Source organism: Mustela nivalis, assembly GCF_964662115.1.
Source record: "Mustela nivalis genome assembly, chromosome: 18".
Taxonomy (NCBI): Eukaryota; Metazoa; Chordata; class Mammalia; order Carnivora; family Mustelidae; genus Mustela; species Mustela nivalis.
In genome coordinates, this window is record NC_139037.1 from 57440592 (window position 1) to 57461231 (window position 20640).

Below are 20640 nucleotides of genomic sequence, written 5' to 3' on the forward strand. Positions count from 1 at the left end.
TGGTAACGGCCCGCCCCCTCCCTACTTAGAAACCGGCTCGGCGGGCGCAGAGGCTACCGGGCCTGTGCCGGCAGGCGGGCAACTAAGCTGGCCTCCCTGTCTGCAGGCCTTACTTCTGGAGGTCTGCGACCTCTTCTGAACTATGGGGGACCCATCGCCCGACCCTGAGCCCCAACCCCAGCAACCCTCAAGTCGAAGGAGTTCCCAGGTGCCCCAGCGGCGCAGTCGGGAGCTCAGTCTACCCCAGCCTAGCATCTCCGAGGAGGTGCCCCAGACACCATTTGATGGCCCGGCCGTGCAGAGCAGTCAAGGGATCCTGGCGAGCCAGACCAACCTCCAGGACTGGTCATCAGGGCCCCCCCTGACCGCACAGGAGAACTTGGCGATGTACCCCACTGAGGAAGCCCAGCTGGGTGGTGTAGAGTACCCGTCCCTGAATATGGGCTTTCCTTCCGAGTTACAGCCCCAACCTTACCTGGAAGAAGGCGGGATGCAGGCCGCCCGAAACGTCAGCCTAATGCTGCAGCAACTACAGCAGGGCCAAGGCAGCCTCTTCCAGCAACTGGACTCTGCTTACCTGGAGACGCAGCCCGACTACCTGGGCCAGTTCAACATGTACCAGGGAGAAGACCTACAGTTCGACCAGGGTGTCCCGCATGGGCCCTACATGAGGGATGACCCCACCCTCCAGTACTCACGCTCGGAGCTGGGCTTCATGCCCTTCAGTGCGGAGGTGCCTGAGCCAGAGCCTCGGGAGCTGGCCGTACAGAATGCCAAGGCCTACCTGCTGCAGACCAGCGCCGGCTGCAGCCTCAGCCTGTGAGAAGGGGCTCTCGAGTGGGGAGGGAGCGGGACGCAGGCAGGGAGATGCCCCGTCCAGCTAAATCTCTGCCTCAGACCCAGGGGTCTCTTCTGTCAGACGGGATCACCCCTCATGGGTAACCAGTGCCTGCTCCAGGGGCATCTGACTCAGACTAGCAGTTGGGATGAAACTAGTAATAGTTAACGTTTCTGTTTAAAGGTTTTTATTTATTTGAGAGAACATGAGAGGGGAGAGGTCAGAGGGAGAAGCAGACTCTCTGCCAAGCAGGGAACCTGATGTGGGACTCGATCCCAGGACTCCAGGATCATGACATGAGCCAAAGGCAGTCACTTAACCAACCGAGCCACCCAGGTGCCCCATAATAGTTAACATTTACTTAGTAGATGTTTTGCCACCATCCAGATGTTAACATCCAGTTCTCACAGCTGAGATTAGCACACTTACTGTCCCTGTTTCACAGAGGATGAAACTGAGACAGAGAAAGTAGGTCCCATAGCCCAGGTGATAACAGTTGGATGCAGCAGATGTGCGTGATTTGGGTCCTGAGGCCCCATTCTCCCCTCAACTTTTCTGCCTGGGGAAGGCACTTGCCAAGGCTGCTTAGCTGTAGTCAGTACACTTCTCAGTCCCCATTACATCATGATGAAATTTACATTCTAGTTGGGAGAACGGACAATAAATATAACAAATGATAGGTGATGATGGGAGCTAAAGCTGGAGGGGTGCCTGGATGACTGTCAGTTGAGCACCTGCCTTCGGCTCAGGTCATGATCCAGGAGTCCTGGGATCAGGCTCTCTGCTTAGCAGAGAGTCTGCTTCTCCTCCCTCTGCTACTCTGTTTATCTCTCTTTGTGTGTCAAATAAAATCTTAAAAAAAAAAAAAAAAAAGCTAAGGGGGAAAGTAAGGCAGAGTAAGGGGGGGAGGTTAGGGAGTACCTGTTAAACAGCATGAGGTTAAGGAAGGCCTCTGAGGAGGTGACATTTGATCAGGGACCTGAAGCAGATGAGGGAGAACACCTTGGAGGTAACTGGAGGTACAGTGGTTTAGGTATAGGACACACCATGTTTAAAGGCTTTAAGGCTTGCAGTATTTGAGGAACAGCAAGGAGGCTGATATGACTGGAACCAGGGGAGAAAGGGGGAGGAGACAAGGCTGGAGAAATAACAGATGTTGCTCAAGTACAAAACTAACCCTATCCCTCCCATGGGCATATCTTGCTATGGCTCCCCAGTGCCCTCAGGAGTAGGTTCATACTTTTCAGCCATTCAGCCCCTACTGGCTCTCTAAACTTCATCTCTAGTCAGCTCCCTATCCAGGCTCCTAAAGTCTAGTCAAAATTAACCTCTAGCTCTTTTCAATGGTTCCCAGCCTCGGGAACTTCAAGGTCTCCTATTGAAAAGCCAAGGCCAAAGTCTGACTTCTTACCCTTCCCAATTCAGTGATGGCTGTCCAGCACACCCCAGACCGCCACCATACAGTTTCCATCCAGCAGAGGAATACACATACATGCTTTGAAATTAGACCAACCTGGTTTCAAATCCTGGCTGTGCTGCCACTCTGTGACCTCATGACCTCAACTCTTCTAAGTCTCTGTTTCCTCATCTGGAGAGTAGGGATCACGATTGTTCCTCAGATGTGTGACTGGGGTGAGAATCCAGCACAACTCTCAAGTGCCCAGCATAGTCTGGGACTCAGGTACAAAGAAGGCATTACAATACAGCCATGACCCCACCTCCTTTCTCCCCTTATAACCTCTCTCCCCTCTTCCACCAAAGCCACTCTGACGTCTTTAGTGTTCCTCCAACACACCAGACACACCCTCAGCTCAGGGCCTCTGTTCATCACATCACCTGCACACCATGACACTTTCCCTTCCTCCTTTCCAATCCTTTTTACCTTTCCCTTCTTTTTCATGTCAGATTGCATTGGCTGAGACCTCCAATGTGATCCCCTTTATATGATTATAAAAAATTACCTTCTATTCCTAGTTTGCTGGGGTTTTTTAAAATCATAAATGGCTGTTGAATATTCTCAATTTCTCTGCACTGGTTGAGGTGATTTTATATATATATATATATATATGAAATTTTAGACTTATTTATTTATTTTAGAGAGCATGCACAAGTGGGGGCAGGGGCTGAGGGAGAGAATCCCAAGCAGACTCCCTGCTGAGTGGGGAGCCTGATGTGGAACTCAATCTCATGACCCTTGAGATCATGACCTGAACTGAAACCATGAGTCAGATGCTTAACTGACTGAGCCACCCCAGTGCCCCAACTTATATATATATATATATTTTTTTTAAACATATTAACATGATGGGTATGTTTTTTTCTATTTTTCTAGTATCAACCTAGTCCTGTTACTAGCCCAGTTTAATTATTGTGTGTCATCTTTCTGAGAGCAACTTTTTGCTGGGTGCCATTTAACTTAGGACCTCAGCATCTATAATTCGTTTTTTAAAAGATTTTCATTTACTTCAGGGAGAGCCAGAGAGAGAACACAAGCAGGGGGAGCGGGAGAGGGAGAAGTAGGGGGCTTAACCCCAAGGCCCTGGGACTGTGACCTGAGCCGAAGGCAGATGCTTAACCGGCTGAGCCACACAGGCACCCCTGTAGCATCTGTATTTCTAAGCAAGTTTGGCATGGAATGTTCCTATCTCCTAGTTTCCTTGAATTTTGTCAACATCCTGTTAGACTCATGAAATGTCTCAGGGTCTATCCAGCAGTTTTTCTCTCTGACCGAAACACCCCCAATATCTGTATGGTTTCCTTCACGTCACTCGTCACTCAGATCTCAGCCTAGAAGTCCCCTTGGTGTGACCTTCCCTGGCCTCTCTATTTAAAATTGGAAGCCATCTTCTATCCCTGGCATTCCCAGTGCCCATTCCCTGCTTTGTCTTCATAGAAAGACACACTATATATTTCTGCCTATCTGGTTAATGTCTGCCTCCATCATCAGAATATTCCCTCCGTGGGGGCAGGGACATTTTCTCTATGGGGTCCCCAGTGCCAGGCTCAGGGCCGGGCACACAACAACAACTCACTGAGCTGAGCGAGTAATGTCTCCCACTTCCCACTCCCTCCCTGGGGAGGCAGGTATGAGCACCTGGTGAACCTGCTGACCAAGATCCTGAACCAGCGGCCCGAGGATCCCTTGTCCATCCTGGAGTCAATGAACCGCACTACGCAATGGGAGTGGTTCCACCCCAAGCTGGACACCATGCGAGATGACCCTGAGTTGGAGCCCACCTATGAGATGGCTGAGAGGCAGAAGGGGCTATTCCTTCGGAGCAGCGCGGGAGGCGAGGGCGAACAGGAGATGGAGGAGGAGGTGGTAAGTGAGCCTGAGCCGGTAGGAGGGGTGCACAGCGGGACCCTCAGTGGCCCAGCCCAGGTTTATGCACAGCCTGTGCTTAGGTCTGGAGCGGAGGGAATGCAGAGGGAATGCAACATAAACAGTTTCAGTTTTGTGTGTGCACTGGCCGGAGGGGTCCAGAACCAGGTCACAGAGGGCTTTGAATACCGGGCCAAGGGGCTCAGGCTTTCTCCTGAGGCACCTGGAGTGCCCTGAAGTGTTTGAAGCAGAAGGGCTAGTTGGCCCTCTGCACTCCTGTGGCTACATGGAGGTGGAACTGGTCTCTCTTACCATCCTCTACTCCTTCCTCCGAAAATAATTCTGGTTTGCAGATATTTTCTGTGAAACCCATTGCCTCCTGGAGTCCCTCAATGCTGACGTGCTCCCCAGTCCCCAGACTCAGTTTCCCCTTTCATTGAGACTCTCTAAGAACTCTTCCACTCTTCGCTCCTTAACATTTCACTGTCCTCAGAATATTTAATTCCACAATCGTTTCCAGAATTGGACAATGGCAGAAAATTCAAGTAAAGTGTTCTTTCACTCATTCAAGAAACATTTGTTGAGAACTGTTTATGATCATTCTGACACCTCCCTGGCTCCTGCTAAGAGCTTGAAGAGCTCTCATTCTGTCCCTAAAACAACCCTGCGAGGCAAGTGCGACCTACTCCTATTTATAGAAAAAAGACTCAGAGGGCACGAAGGTGGGAATTACCAGGGACTGCATTAGGAAGGCAGGAATGTGATCTCCAAAGCCCATACTATATACAACCTTTGACACATCTGCAGTTGCTCTTGATCTGTGCGCACTTCTGTCTACGCTCCTGAGACTCCAGGATTCTGACGATAGTGGGGTGGGATGGTGAGAGAATGGAGGAACCACAATCTGATAGAGGACCAAAGCGCAGGTGGAAATCCCTAGGCTTGGGCACAAAGTTCTACCTAGGAATATGGGTTTGAATTTCAGATCATTTTTCCTTAGGAGACCCCACCCCACTTAAAACTGGTTTGTTTTTTTTGTTGTTGTTTTTTAAAGATTTTATTTATTTATTTGACAGAGATTGATATCACAAGTAGGAGGAGAGGCAGGCAGAGAGAGAGAGGAGGAAGCAGGCTTTCCACGAAGCAGAGAGCCCGATGCGGGGCTCGATCCCAGGACTCTGGGATCATGACCTGAGCTGAAGGCAGAGGCTTTAACCCACTGAGCCACCCAGATGGCCCTAGAACTGGGTTCAAAGCGGTTCCTCCCCTACCCCCAGGTCTTGTCTACGTCTAATTCAAGTCCCTCAAGGACCCGCCTCCTTAGAAGGATTTGCTCCTAGAGGCCCCGCCCCCTTAGAACAGGGGGGCAATTGAGGCTCCGCCCCCTTGAAATTTTATTGGTCGTGAGACTCCGCCCCTTCGACCGCCTGGTCCCTCAAGGCCCCACCCCCTTAAGAACTTGGAGCTGGGGTTTGTTTTTTTTTTTTTTTTTGAGAATTTTATTTATTTGACAAAGATCACAAGTAGGCAGAGAGGCAGGCAGAGAGAGAGGAAGGGAAGCAGGCCCCTGCTGAGCAGAGAGCCCGATGTGGGACTCAATCCCAGGACCCTGAGATCATGACCTGAGCCGAAGGCAGTGGCTTAACCCACTGAGCCACCCAGGCGCCCCTGGAGCTGGTATTCTTTTTTTTTTTTTTTTATCAGGGGGGGAAGAGAGCGAGCACAGGCAGACAGAATGGCAGGCAGAGGCAGAGGGAGAAGCAGGCTCCCCGCTGAGCTAGGAGCCCGATGTGGGACTCGATCCCAGGACGCTGGGATCATGACCTGAGCCGAAGGCAGCTGCTTAACCAACTGAGCCACCCAGGCGTCCCTGGAGCTGGTATTCTTAATGGGAGGTCTGCAAACCGGCAAAATTGTGGGCGTTTGTGGCCTGTGCAGACTTAAAGAAAGAGACTTAAAGAAATTCGCAATTCAGCTTTTCGTATTTATTTTTCTGACAGGAGATGAGGCTCTCATTTCCCTTTTTCTATTTCTTCTAAGTCGCTGACCATGATCCCCAACAGCCCTTGTGGGAAAATGCATCCTTTCCTTACGCCCTCCTTTGAAATGCCATCTCTGTGATTTATTTACACCTATATGGACTCGACCGGTTTGTGGATTCTCTGTTCTTCACCTTCGCTCTGTGGATGGTTTTTTTTTTTTTTTTTTTTTGCTTTAGAAATCTCCTGCCCGCTGCGTACAACTGCCGCATAGCAGGTTTGGCTGTTTGATAGCACAGAGCTCCCTGGCTCTGGGCCTCTGTTTCATAAAGGAGGCTAACTATTCTTGCATTTATAAGTTCAGACTAACTTTGGGCACGCTCAGCGTGGAACCTGCTTGGGGTTCTCTCTTTCCCTCTCCCTCTGTCCCTCCGGGCACTTGTTCTCTCATGTTCTCTCTCAAAATATATAAATAATACCTTTTAAAAAATAATTTCAGGGGCGCTTGGGTGGCTCAGTGGGTTAAAGCCTCTGCTTTCAGCTCAGGTCATGATACCAGGGTCCTGGGATCGAGCCCCACATCGGGCTCTCTGCTCAGCAGGAAGCCTGTTCCCCTCTTTCTCTGCCTGCCTCTCTGCCTACTTGTGATCTCTTTCTCTGTGTCAAATAAATAAATAAAATCTTTTTTAAAGTAAATAAATTTTTTTCAAGATTTTATTTATTTATTTGACAGAGATCACAAGTAGGCAGAGAAGCAGGCAGAGAGAGAGAGAGGGAAGCAGGCTCTCTGCTGAGCAGGGAACCCGATGTGTGGCTCTATCCCAGGACCCTGGGATCATGACCTGAGCTGAAGGTAGAGGCTTTAACCCACTGAGCCACCCAGGCGCCCCTAAACAAATTTTTAAAAATAAAAATTTTTAAAATGAAGTTTTAAAATTGAGAGTAGAAGTTTCCTAGAAGCCTCTCAGAAGACCTCTGCTTGCATCTTGTTGGCCAGATTGAGTCACGCGACCATCCCTGGCTGCAAGGGAGGCTGGGAAAGTGACCTGGGAGCAACAGAAAAGGGGCTTGCAGATGGTGCTGGCTCAGTGGGCTGGCAGGGCTGACCCACCCTTTCCAAGTCAAGGGCAAAGATGTGGCTGGGCCTCTGGCAGAGCTTCAGAGATCCCAGTGCCCATCCTTCACCTCTGCCCCTCTCTCCTCCTGGCCCCCTGCACCTTGCAGCATACAGCTGCGCCATAGCGCCTGAATTCACTTTTTAAAACTTCCATCCAGTTGTCCCTATGAAATCATTTCTTCCAGACCACAGATGGGATCTTCCTGGAACCTGGGAGGAAGAAAAGAAGAAAGAATCTGGCCACAGAATCTGGGTTCAAACCCAGTGATACCAAAGGAGTAATTTCTAGGCAGGGGGAATGCTAGCTGTACTTTTTCTCCAACTCAGTTACACATGACAGGTGGAGACAATGGTAGGGAGAGAAGCAGAGTCTGATCTGTCCTTTCAGGTCAATTTCCCACTCTTGCTCCAATCAACAGTGCCAGGATCATTTACACATGGCTAGAGAGGATACTTCATTACTATATGGATGGGAGGGGGAGATTCCCAGAAAGAGGGTGATGGCCACTGGCTCATGCGGCAAGCACACACTCCCAAGAGAGTTTCCTACACTCATTCCTGTATCTTCCTTCCTACCAGCAAAGTGTCTTAGAATTAAGTTTGATTCAGCCCTCCCTGACTTGCTGGTGTCCACATCAATTAGGAAAACAAGCTTTCACATCATGTTCATGACTGAGGGAAAGTACCAGAACGCTGGGGTGTGCCCCATCCAGCTGAGATAACAAACAGCACCACAGTCTCTGTGGCTTCAAAGGACACAGCTTAGTTCTCACTCACATCGCCTGCCCATGCAGAGCTGGCCAAAGGTTTCTGTGCATCAGCTGCTTGAGAACGCAGGGCAGTGGGGTTTGCATTGTGCCACAAGTTTCCACCCTGCAGGGGGGAGAAAGAGAGCATATCAAACCCCACATTGGTTCTTACAGCTGCTGTCTGGCTGTGACAGGTGTCCCTGTCACTGCTGTTTCAAGAAGCCAGCGCAAGTGACACAGCCCCTCCTGAGTGCAGTGGAGGTGGGGGATGGGTGGGAGCGTGTCATTCCTCTTTGGAGAGGGGCTTCAAACACTTGTGAACAACAGTATGCCTATTTCCATCAGGACGTTTGTCACCAAATCTTTCACAGCAACTGGTGTGATTGAAACATCACCACCATCGTATTTACACCAGCCATCTGTTCTGGGTTGTTCCTCCACCAAAAATTCTAATGCGGGGAGAAGTATCACTCACCCAGGTCCTGCAGAATGGGAACTTATCTGGAAGAAGGATCACTGTAGATGCAATTAGTTAAGATGGGGTCATTCTGGAATAGGGTGACCCCTAATCTAATAGGACTAGTGTCCTTACGAAAGGTTACTGTGGACACAAAGTCTCAGTCATCTGCCGTGTGGCCCCCACATTTAACCTGTTTCACCTTCAGCCATTGGGACCTGTATTTGTCTCTTGTTGCTGCTCTAACAAACTTCATGGCTTAGGACAACAGAACATTCCACCTCATAGTTCTGGAGGTCCGAAGTCCACTTCGACTTGGTGTTGCCAAAGCTAAAGTCAAGGTCGGCAGGGTTGCCCTCCTAATGGAGGCTCTTGAAGAGAGACCATCTCCTAGCCTTTTCCAGCTTCTAGAAGCAGCACATGTTCCTTCATCCTGGGTCTGTCTCCAGCTTCAAAGCCAGCAGCGCAGCACCTTCAATCTCTCAGTCTGATTTCTGCTTCTGTAGTCACATCCTCTCTGACCCTCCTGCCTTCCTCTTTCACTTATCAAGACCCTTGTGATTACACTGGGTCAACCCAGATCATGCAGGAAGATGTCCCCATCTCCCGATCCTTAATTTAATCACACCTGTAAGTCATGTTTGCCGTGTAAGATATAACGAAGGCACCGGTGCAGGGATGGGGGACTGGACAAACTTTGGGGGCAATCATTATTTTACTTACCATACCCCCTCTCTCTCCATTCTGATTTCAAATCCTGGCAGGAGAGCATGTGGTTTGGGCAATGTGTTTTCCTGGATGTGTCATGTTGGTCAAGGGCAGGTCAAGGGCTGATCTCATGAGGAAGAACCTCATGTATTTTGTTCTCTGATATATCTCAGTGCCTGCCCTAGCCTGGGACTGGCATCCACTGCGTCTTTATTTTTTTATTTTTGATTTTTTTAAAGATTTTATTTATTTATTTATTTGAGAGAGAGACAGTGAGAGCGAGCATGATCGAGGAGAAGGTCAGAGGGAGAAGCAGACTCCCCGTGGAGCTGGGAGCCTGGTGCAGGACTCGATCCTAGGACTCCGGGATCATGACCCGAGCCAACTGAGCCCACCCAGGTGTCCCTATTTTTTTTAATTTTTTATAAATATTTTATTTATTTGTTTGAGAGAGAGCACGTGTTCATAGAGGGAAGAGCAGAGGGAGAGGGACAAACAGACTCAGAGCTGAGCATGGAGCCCCACGTGGGGCTGTATCCCAGGACCCCAAGATCATAACCAAAGCCGAAACCAAGAATCAGATACTCAACTGGCTAAGCCACCCAGGAACCCCTCCCACTGAGTTTTTTTTTAATATTTTGTTTATTTGACAAAGAGATCACAAGTAGGCAGAGAGGCAGGCAGAGAGAGAGGGGAGAAAGCAGGCTCCCTGCTGAGCAGAGAGCCTGATGCGGGGCTCGATCCCAGGACCCTGGGATCATGACCTAAGCTGAAGGCAGAGGTTTTAACCCACTGAGCCACCCAGGTGCCCCCTGCACTGAGTCTTTAATAAAGATGTCTGAACTGACTAAATGAAAAATTACTGGGTTCAGCCTTATGGCCCATGTGGTTGTGGGAGTGGTTGGGCTCAAACCTCACTGTATTCTAAATTTTTTTTAAGATTTTATTTATTTATTTGACAGAGAGAGATCACAAGCAGGCAGAGAGGCAGGCAGAGAGAGAGAGGAGGAAGCAGGCTCCCTGCTGAGCAGAGAGCCCGATGCGGGACTCGATCCCAGGACCCTGAGATCATGACCTGAGCCGAAGGCAGCGGCTTAACCCACTGAGCCACCCAGGCGCCCACCTCACTGTATTCTAGTCTCAGCCCTCGACTTGCTTGTTCTCACTCCCTTTCTGCCCTCCCCAGTCTCTCTGTGCCCTGCTCTGTCTCCCTGAACAAAGTAGATGGTGAAGGAGGGGGCAGTGAGGGCAAGACTTACCACTTCCATCCTCCAACATCATTGATTCCTGGGTTCAGGACCTGCCTCTTCCCTTAATTTGCTCTATGATTTGGGATATCTGTTAGGGGCGCATTTGGGTGCAAGTAACAGGAAACATGACTAAAAGTGGCCTCTTTGTTCCATAGAACAAGAAGGCCAGGGAGGTAAGGCAGTTCAGTGATGCCACTGGGGACAAGTGGTTTCCACCTTTCAGCTCTACCATCATTAGGATATGGGATTTTTTTGTTACCCCATGGTCCCAAAATAGCTGCTGTGCCTCCAGATCTCACATCCCATTCCAGGCGAAAGAAGAGGGAAGGATGAAGGAGAAATGGATTTTCTCCTAGTGGTTTATTGTTGCTGTTGTTCCTATTGTTGCTGTTGTTTTGCCTTTTCTCTTCCTATAACGGACATCCTCCCCAAGGACTTGCCCCTACATCCATCTCACTGACCAGCTGGGTTACAGAGCAGTTCACTTCTCTGGATTTTAGAAGAGTCAGGCTAGGGAGCAGGGCTTCAGCCTTCCTCCCTCTGCCCTCCACCCCACCCCTGCAGGCTGAGACAGCAGTGCCCAACATCATGGAGACGGCCTTCTACTTCGAGCAGGCCGGTGTGGGCCTGAGCTCCGATGAGAGTTTCCGCATCTTCATGGCCCTGAAGCAGCTGGTGGAGCAACAGCCCATCCACACCTGCCGCTTCTGGGGCAAGATCCTGGGACTCAGCCGCAGCTACCTGGTGGCGGAGGTGGAGTTCCGGGAGGGCGAGGAGGAAGGGGAGGAGGAGGAGGTGGAGGAGATGATGGAGGGCGGGGAGGGCCTGGACCCGCACGGTGAGGAGGAGGGCGAAGAGGACGAGGAGAAGGTCACCGACGTGATCCCCAAGCCCATGTGGAGGCCACCACCCATCGTCCCTAAGGAGGAGAGCCGCTCGGGCACCAACAAGTACCTGTATTTCGTGTGCAATGAGCCAGGCTGCCCGTGGACGCGGCTGCCACACGTCACGCCCCTCCAGATCGTGCAGGCCCGCAAGATAAAGAAGTTCTTCACGGGCTACCTGGACGCCCCCATCGTCAGCTTCCCGCCCTTCCCCGGCAACGAGGCCAACTACCTGCGGGCCCAGATTGCCCGCATCTCGGCCGCCACGCACATCAGCCCGCTTGGCTTCTACCAGTTCAGCGAGGAAGAGGGAGATGAGGAGGAGGAGGGTGGTGCGGGGCGCGACTCCTACGAGGAAAACCCCGACTTTGAGGGCATCCCGGTGCTCGAGCTGGTGGACTCCATGGCGAACTGGGTGCATCATACCCAGCACATTCTGCCGCAGGTGAGGCCTGGGGACCCAAGCTTCCCCCTCCCTGGCCCCCGGACCCCGACTCCAGCCTCCTCCCCTAACCCCCCCTCTATTTGCGGGCCCTGTGTCCCCTGTCGGTGCCCCTGTCAGAAACCTTCTGGGGTGACACCTGGGTGGCTTAGTCATCAAGCATCTGCCTTCAGCTCAGGTCATGATCCAGGGTCCTGGGATCCAGCCCGGCATCGGCATTGGGCTCCCTGCTCAGTGGGAAGCCTGCTTCTCCCTCTCCCACTCCCCCTGCCTGTGTTCCCTCTCTCACTGTGTCTCTCTGCCAAGTAAATAAATAAAATTAAAAAAAGAAAAAGAAAAAGAAACCTTCTGGGACCAGGCACATCTTGGTGGCCTGCATTTTTTCAGATTTTAAAAAGGCGACACAGTGCACACACCGCTATCCTCCAAGTCTTTATTTCTGCTGCAAAACTGAACAGCCGCTTGCTGCTGCCGCTTGCAGCAGGCCGGGCTTGCTGCCAAAGGGTGCAGGGAAGTAACTCTTGGTTTTCACAGTTTTCAGGTTTGGGAATTATGGATAAGAAACCGAGGACCTGCCTTTCCGGAATGCCGGACTAGTCTGACTTTATATTCATTCATTCACTCATTCAAGGAAACACAGTTCCTAGCTGTGTGCTAGAACTTTTCATTCATTCATTTGTTCGTTCAACGAAACTTTATTGACCCCGGCGATGTTTTATTGAACCCGAATAACTCCTTTTGAAATCGTTATAACGGCTGCTCCTATCTCATGCTGGAGGCAACTGAAGTTGGCTCTGTGGATCAGCCCTCCAGTGCCTCATGGACCCCAAGAGCAGTCCAATGAGAGAGGCCCCTATGACATTCCCATTTCACAGAGCAGCAAACAGAGGATCATATGGGCTGCTGAGTGTCAGCTCCACATGCAGAAGTTTTGGGGGGTGGTCTCTTCTCTCAAGGATCCCCAGCACCTACCTGTATATACTAAGTGCTCATTAAATGTAAGATAAAAAATGAAACACTGCCCAGACGGGAACCACATAGCTAGCAGGTGGCCGCGGTCTCCGCCTCACCACTACAGCTCTCTCAGCCTGTCCTCCCTCCCCTGACCTGTGTGACTAACCCTGTCCTCCTGCCCATCCCTGGTTGCCGAGGACATGGCCAGTGCCAAGTGTCCTTCCTGGCCCCTCACCTCCTCCCAGAGTGCAAGCCAGGCTCTGTCCACCAGGGGTGTTGACTGACCTTCCCCTTACCCTGCTCCCACCCCCAGGGCCGCTGCACCTGGGTGAACCCTTTGCAGAAGCTGGAAGAGGAAGAGGAGCTGGGGGAGGAGGAAGAGAAGGCGGATGAGGGGGTGGAGGAGGTGGAGCAGGAGGTCGGACCCCCACTGCTGACTCCACTCTCAGAAGATGCAGGTAACAGGTCTTACCGGCCTGGTGAGAAAGTGGGAGGGACAGCAAGACTGCAAGGGGGGGGGGCATCTCTCTGAACCTCAGTGGTTCTCTCTTCTATAACACGGGCCTGATGACAGCAGCTCCCTTGCGGGATTATGGGGACACATCTGTCTTGTGATGGCACATGGCGATGTCCTAGATCGGGGGGATATGAACTTTCGAGTCCCGTGTGGATTTGGGGGGAAAGAGAGAGAGAGAGACTCGAGTTAGAGAGGCTTTCCACAAAGGAACCAGGACCAAAGCTGGATTTTGGAAGCCTGGAGAGGAATTTCCTGAGGTCAGAGTCTCAGGCACGTGTAGGAAGAGATAAGGAGAGGCTGAGAGTGGGTGAGTGGATAGAACCCAAATTTGAACCCAGACTTCCAGGAGCCCAGGGCTTGAACTGTACCCTCCGAACCCTGGTCCAGATCAATGACCAGCCCGGAAGGGAGATCATAGCAGCTCCTGCAAGGCAGGTGAAATAAGGATACCCACTTCTTAGGTATGGTCACTGAGGCTCGGACAGGTGCAGTGGCTAACTGGGGCCACACAGCGAGAAAGTGATCTAGAGCCAGCCACAGTTCCCTCCATGCCCCTGGGCCCTGTCCTCCTCCTCTGCTCTATCCCCTCTTTCTGCTTCCCCTCCAGGGGGGCTGTGCAGGGCTGGAGGGATCTCTGACCTCCCTGGTGCTCTCCACTCCCCTGCAGAAATCATGCACATCTCTCCCTGGACCGCCCGTCTGTCCTGCAGCCTCTGCCCGCAGTACTCCGTGGCCGTCGTGCGCTCCAACCTTTGGCCAGGGGCCTATGCCTACGCCAGTGGCAAGTAGGTCTTCTTCTAGTCCCTTCCAGCAGAGAAAGCCAAGGGCAGGGGGCAGGGTGGAGATCAGAAGACCCCCTTCGGGAAGCTCTCAGGGCCGACCTCCACACCCAGCTCCAGGAATTCCATTGGGGCTAAAATGAGACATCCTGGACAAGGAGTGTGAGCCCCTCGGATAAGAGAATGGAGGATCAGAGAGGAGAAGGAACTGACTCAAGGTCACACAACATATGCAGGATTCAAATTTGGATCTCTGTCCTCCCTGCCTATGCTTCTCAGCTATATGGGTCACAGAGCCAGATAGGACTCAGGGATCCACCTTGAGGTGGCCCTCACAGGGGCAGAGTCTTGTATCTGGGGGACATAACTCCTTCCCTGGGCCCCCTAGACCGTTCTTTCTATGGGGCAGAAGTCTTCCCCACCAGTTGCTCCAAAAGATCTTCAGGTAGAAGTCACTCCTGCATTTTCCCACCCGCAGCTACACGCTCACTGAGATGCTCACTGCACACCTACTACACGCTGAGAGTCCCTCAGTCTCTCCCACCAGGCACATCCCCAGCCTTTCTGCTTAGCGGCTCAGGGAGGGGCCCTCCGCCACCACGGGGTGGGTGCATTTACTGACTCTGTCCACCAGGTGGCATGAGACGTTTTATAGGTTTTCCTGTTGCATCTCCGGTAAACCTGGACTGTGTTGGATCCCATGATGAGGTTTCACGTAATCTTGATACTTTACGTTCTTGGCAATTTTTTCCCCCTCCAGAAACAGGGAAGAGTCTCGCTTGCTTGCTTTTGCCAACCCCCTTCTTCTGGCCACAACCTAATTTGCCAACGTCTTTCTTTCTTTCTTTCTTTTTTTTTAAGATTTTATTTATTTATTTGACAGAGACACAGTGAGACAGGGAACAAAAGCAGGGGGAGTGGGAGAGAGAGAAGCAGGTTTTCTGCTGAGCAGAGAACCCCACACAGGACTCAACCCCAGGCCCATGGAATCACGACATGAGCCGATGGCAGACGCATTAACAACTGAGCCACCCAGAAGTCCCTAAGGTTTTATTTTTTAAAGATTTCGTTTAATAGGGCACCTGGGTGGCTCTGTGGGTTAAGCCTCTGCCTTTGGCTCAGGTCATGATCCCAGGGTCCTGGGATTGAGCTCCACATCAGGCTCTCTGCTCAGCAGGGAGCCTGCTTCCTCCTCTCTCTCTTTGCCTGCCTCTCTGCCTACTTGTGATCTCTGTCTGTCAAATAAATAAATAAAATATTTTTTTAAAAAAGATTTCATTTATTTATTGGAGAGAGCTTGAGCATGACACAGAGAGAGAAAGGGATAGAGCAAGAGCTGGGGCACGGGGAGAGGGAGAAGCAGACTACCCATGGAGCCGGGAACCTGATGTGGGGCTCGATCTCAGGACCCTGGGATCATGACCTGGAGGCAGATGCTTAACCAACTGAGCCATCCAGGCCCCTCTAAGATTTTATTCTTTTTTTTTTTTTAAAGATTTTATGTATTTATTTGACAGAAATCACAAGTAGATGGAGAGGCAGGCAGAGAGAGGGAAGCAGGCTCCCTGCTGAGCAGAGAGCCCGATGGGGGACTCAATCCCAGGACCCTGAGATCATGACCTGAGCTGAAGGCAGCGGCTTAACCCACTGAGCCACCCAGGCGCCCCTCTAAGATTTTATTCTTAAGTGATCTCAACACCCAACACAGGGCTCGAACTCACAACCCCTAGATCAAAAGTCACATGCTCCATCAACTGAGCAAGTCAGGCACCCTGCCAACATGTTTCTGAGAGCAAAAGATCCAAATTTGGAACTCCACTCATCCAGCCATCCTTCACCCATCCACCCACCACTCAATCATCCATGCCTCCAATCATCCACGTTTCTTCCTTTTTTTTTTTTTTTCCATTATAAAAGACTCTTGGATGTCCTTGTCTGCCAGCTGTATGCTAGGTCCCAGGCCCTTTATTGAAAAGGCGATGTGGATCCTGCCCCTGAAAGCAGACAGAGGAAGTGCCGACATTAAAAATATAGCACCTCTCCCCCCAGCCAAAAAATACCCTGTTACGCTAGGGACAGACAGTTCAGTGACCAATTGCAGCTCCAAAGTCTCATCTTAAGGGGGTCAAAATAGGGTTCCTGGGAAGAGCGATCTTTACGTGAAATCTCTAGGGAAAAGAGAAAGGAATGGGGAAATACGGGTAGAGAACATTCTAGACCAAAGCTTCATGAGTGCACAGGACCCCAGGGATCTGGTTAAGGGCAGGTTCCGGTGGCATGGGAGTGGGGCTGGGGCCCAAGAGTTCATCTTCCTAGCAAGCTCAACTGCCCTGGTGAGGCTTCCAAGGAGGCAGCATATTTGAAGGCTCCCAAGGAATTCCTGGAGGAAAACAATTCTCAGGAACAGCAAGGCGGGGATACAGGGCAAAGCCTCAGAGCCCCTATGGCAAACTCTCCATCCCTCTTCCTTCCCCCTGGATTCTCCTCTCTGCCTCTCTCCCTACCTCCCAACCCCCCTCCTTTGCTCCCATTTCCTCCTCTAGTTAAAATTCTGGGAACAGGTGGACTGGCAGGGCTTGGACCTGACCAGTTATGTTCTTGTTTATTACCAGTCTCCTCCTCCTAGAATGTAGGCACCACCGCAGGGATTCTTGCTTAATGTGTTTTCTGCTGGGTCCCCATATCCAGACAAGCGCTGTCCAACACAAATGAAATACGAGCTGCCTGTATCATTTTATTTTTTATTTTTTTTTAAAGATTTTATTTATTTATTTGACAGAGATGACAAGCAGGCAGAGAGGCAGGCAGAGAGAGAGGAGGAAGCAGGCTCCCTGCTGAGCAGAGAGGCCGATGCAGGGCTCGATCCCAGGACCCTGAGATCATGACCTGAGCCGAAGGCAGCGGCTTAACCCACTGAGCCACCCAGGCGCCCCTGCCTGTATCATTTTAAACTTTGTTTTTTCTTTAATTGTTTCAAGAGCTTTTTTTAACTCTTTAAAGTTTTTTATTTTTTTGAAGATTTTCTACTACTAGCTATGTCCAAGAGTTAAAAACAGGTAAAATTCATTTTAATAATTTATTTTATTTCACCCTAAATATCCTTTTTTTTTTTTTTAAAGATTTTATGTATTTATTTGACAGAGAGAAATCACAAGTAGTTGGAGAGGCAGGCAGAGAGAGGGAAGCAGGCTCCCTGCTGAGCAGAGAGCCTGATGCGAGACTCAATCCCAGGATCCTGAGATCATGACCTGAGCTGAAGGCAGCGGCTTAACCCACTGAGCCACCCAGGCGCCCCACCCTAAATATCCTAAATGTTATTATCACAATGTGAAAGCAACAACGTAAAAATCAACAAGCTATTTTACATTCTGTCTTTTATCTTCATACCAAGACTTCAGAATCTGGTGTGAAATTGACACTTACAGCATACATTCCATTTGAAGCTACCTTGTTCTCAGAAGTACTTGGCCTGTATTCAGATCTCACAAAATTTGTAGTTGTGAAAGTAGATTCATGTACTCGAGTTGTCCCGGACCTGCTTAGACATTTTCCAGTAACCAAACTGAGTATCAGTTGTATTGCTTAAATTTAAATTCATTACAATGCAATAAAATCCACTCCAACAATAGCAAGAACACACATTCTCCTCAAAGTATTCACGGAACACGCCCCAGGACTAGACCATATACCAGGCCATGAAACAAGTCTAGATAAATGTACCCAGATATTGATGATCCAAAATATTTTCTCTGGCCATACTGGAATGAAATTAGGAATCAGGGATGTCTGGGTGGCTCAGTGGGTTAAGCATCTGCCTTTGGCTCAGATCATGATCCCAGCGTCCTGGGATCAAGCCCCACATTGGGCTCCCTGCTCAGTGGGGAGTCTGCTTCTCCCTCTCCCTCTGCCTACTGCTCCCCTGCTTGTGCTCTCTCTCATTCTCTGACAAACAAATAAACAAATAAAATCTTTTTTAAAGAGATTTTGTTTATTTATTTGATAGACAGAGGTCACACGTAGACAGAGAGGCAGGCAGAGAGTGGTGGGGAAGCAGGCTCCCCACTGAGCAGAGAGCCTGATATGGGGCTCAATCCCAGGACCCTGGGATCATGACCTGAGCTGAAGGCAGAGGCTTAACCCACTGGGCCACCCAGGCACCCCAGCAAATAACATCTTGAAAAAAAAAAAGAAATTAGAAATCAAAAACAAGGAATTTGGGAGAATTTCCCAGATATGCAGAAATTACTATACTCCTAGATAACCAGGGGGACCGAAGAAGAAATTGTGGGTGAAACTGGAAAATCAAGTATTAATTAGAAACTCAGCTCTGGTCCCCTGCGCACATGTCAAGTGCACAAGGGCTCCACATGCTGTTACAAAGAGCAACTCTAGGCACGCCTGGCACTTTTAGGAGACAGATGTTCAATAACAACTGAAGAACACACAGAGAAATCCCGTGGGCACAAATGACCCCACCAGCCACTGCTCTGCAGTTGGCTGTGCCCAAACGGGGTCCCATCTCCAGTAAAAGCCCGGGCTGGGTCTTCAAGGCCTTCAAGGGAGGGAGGATTTCCCAGTGTCTCTCTGACTTTCCAGGAAGTTCGAGAACATCTACATTGGCTGGGGCCACAAGTACAGTCCCGAGAACTTCAACCCACCCCTGCCAGCCCCCATTCAGCATGAGTACCCCAGCAGCCCCGACGTCATGGAGATGAGTGACCCCACGGTGGAGGAGGAACAGGCCCTCAAGGCAGCCCAGGAGCAGGCCCTGGCAGCTGCAGAAGAAGAGGAGGAAGATGAGGAGGAAGACGAGGATGAGGACCTGGATGACTGAAGGGGGACCCCTAGCCCCATCCCCCGAACAGGTAGATCACAGGTTTTCCCTTATACGTAGTGAGTGATGGGTTGTTTTGTTCACAGTTGGTTTGCTTTCTGCCCCCAGAGGGCAGGGGTAGAAGAGGAAGGTAACTGCTCTAAATAAAATTTCCCCACGGCTTATGGCCGAGGTCTTCATTCTTTTGTTGACATGGCCTCCCAAGTCAGGGCTGGCTCTGCTGGGAACAGACATTGCCCAGCATCGTGTCTCCTATCTGTGTCATTTATTCCTTCATCTGGACCGCAAACGACTACTGAAGTGCCTTCTGTTGGCCCAGCCCTGCACTGGGGACACAGAGGTGGCCAAGCAGCCCCAGCTCTGCTTTCCTGGGGCTCGCTCTCTATGGGAGAGACAGACACATCCTCAGCAGTGACAACCCAGACGGGGGAGCCCCGAGGACGGACAGAGCTCCTGAATTGACCCTTAAAGTGTCCAGAACAGAGCGGGGAAGAGCATTCCAAGCAGAGGTAACAGCATGTCAAAAGACCCAAGGGCAAGAAAGTGTTGTGTCGAGGTAGTTTCCTGAATCTCCATGTTTAGGACATGGTGTGAGGAGTGAGTGGTGAGGGATGAGGTTGGAAAGAGAGACTGGCAGGAGCAGATCACTCAGGGCTTGACTTTGCTGTGAGACCAGAAGGGAGCCACAGATGGCCTTGGAGCAAGGGAAGGCCCCACTCACATTCATGTTTTAAAAAGACCTCTCTAGATGCCAAATGGAGTGTACATGGCAGGGTGCGATGGGAGTCCAGGGGAGCAGAGATAAGGCTGATGCTGAGAGGGCCCCAGGAGGAGAGGAGGATTTGGGACCGGGCTATGCAGAGAAAGGGACTGGAAAAGAGGACTTCACTTGACAGAATGCAAAAAGCTTGGGGACTGGAAGCAGGGGATGAAGGGAGACGATGCAGATCTAGGGAGACCCTAAGGTCTGCAGCCTGGATGACTGGGGGAATGGGAGCGTGAGCTCTAAGATGAGGACACAGGAGAGGAGCAGGATTTGGAGGAAGATGTCAGTTTCATGGTAGGACTTGTCCAGTGTGAGATGCCTCTGGGACATTCCGGTGAGAAATCTGAGAGACCACTGGGAATGGGTCTGAGAAGTTCTGTGATGGGGGCAGGGTGGCTTCAGCAGAAGTGAGGGGCAGTGGCAATCAGCGGGGGCTCCTGGGATCAGCAAGAGCTTTTAGATTACTAGTGGATCATTGGGACACTGTGGGCATTGTGGGGATCAATGAAATTCTGGAATCATAAGAGGGTGTTGGAGGACCAAGTGAGACTGTTGAAGATAGTGAAGTCATGGAGATACATACTGAGGGTTGGTGGGAAATGTGGAAATGTTTAGGGTTAACGTTAATCGGTAGCGGGTCGGATGAAGTCCTTGGAATTCTATGGAGACGCTGGAGATCTATGGGATCTGGGGGATCATCAAGGATTGGGGAGGAGTGTCTGGAGATGCCATAGCCGGTCACGGATTTTAAGACGTCAGTGGGAAACACTGGAGGTCAGGAAAGTGTATGTTGGGAGTCTAAGGAGGCGCTGGAATCACTGGGGTCATCTGTGACGTGATGGTTATGAACCAGGCCTTCTCTTGAGGGTCCCTCCGTTGCTTAGGCAAACCGTTCCCAGGGCACCGTTGCTAGGGATTTGGGCTTTTCCACGACCCCGCCCATCTCCCTTTGGGCCGCGCCCTCAGCCAACCACACGCCGGTCGCCGGCACAGAGGCCACGCCCACCTGTCGGCCCGCCCCCCCCCCCCCCCGAATCGTTACCC

The 20640-nt window shown here is 50.9% G+C and overlaps 1 protein-coding gene across 3 annotated transcripts; it reads left to right on the forward strand.

The window, feature by feature from the left end:
- The first annotated feature begins 37 nt into the window (after window positions 1-37).
- Window positions 38-18936, forward strand: RSPH6A (radial spoke head 6 homolog A). 3 transcript variants are annotated; one of them, XM_082710626.1, is made up of 6 exons: window positions 38-819; window positions 3923-4160; window positions 10985-11749; window positions 13014-13158; window positions 13885-14002; window positions 18593-18931. In XM_082710626.1, the coding sequence occupies exons 1-6, from the start codon at window positions 143-145 to the stop codon at window positions 18828-18830; spliced, it is 2181 nt and encodes a 726-aa protein (XP_082566752.1). In that variant the 5' UTR covers window positions 38-142; the 3' UTR covers window positions 18831-18931. The 3 variants fall into 3 exon arrangements, with proteins under 3 accessions (XP_082566752.1, XP_082566753.1, XP_082566754.1); XM_082710627.1 differs by lacking the exon at window positions 13885-14002 and having other exon boundaries at window positions 18593-18936; XM_082710628.1 differs by lacking the exons at window positions 13014-13158; window positions 13885-14002 and having other exon boundaries at window positions 18593-18768.
- The last annotated feature ends 1704 nt before the right edge of the window (window positions 18937-20640 follow it).

Coding starts and splice junctions, on each gene's coding strand:
- RSPH6A (XM_082710626.1), top strand. CDS start 143: ATGGGGGACCCATCGCCCGACCCTGAGCCCCAACCCCAGCAACCCTCA. Junction 11,750..13,013: donor CCCAGCACATTCTGCCGCAG/GTGAGGCCTGGG, acceptor TCCCACCCCCAG/GGCCGCTGCACCTGGGTGAA. Junction 13,159..13,884: donor TCCACTCTCAGAAGATGCAG/GTAACAGGTCTT, acceptor ACTCCCCTGCAG/AAATCATGCACATCTCTCCC.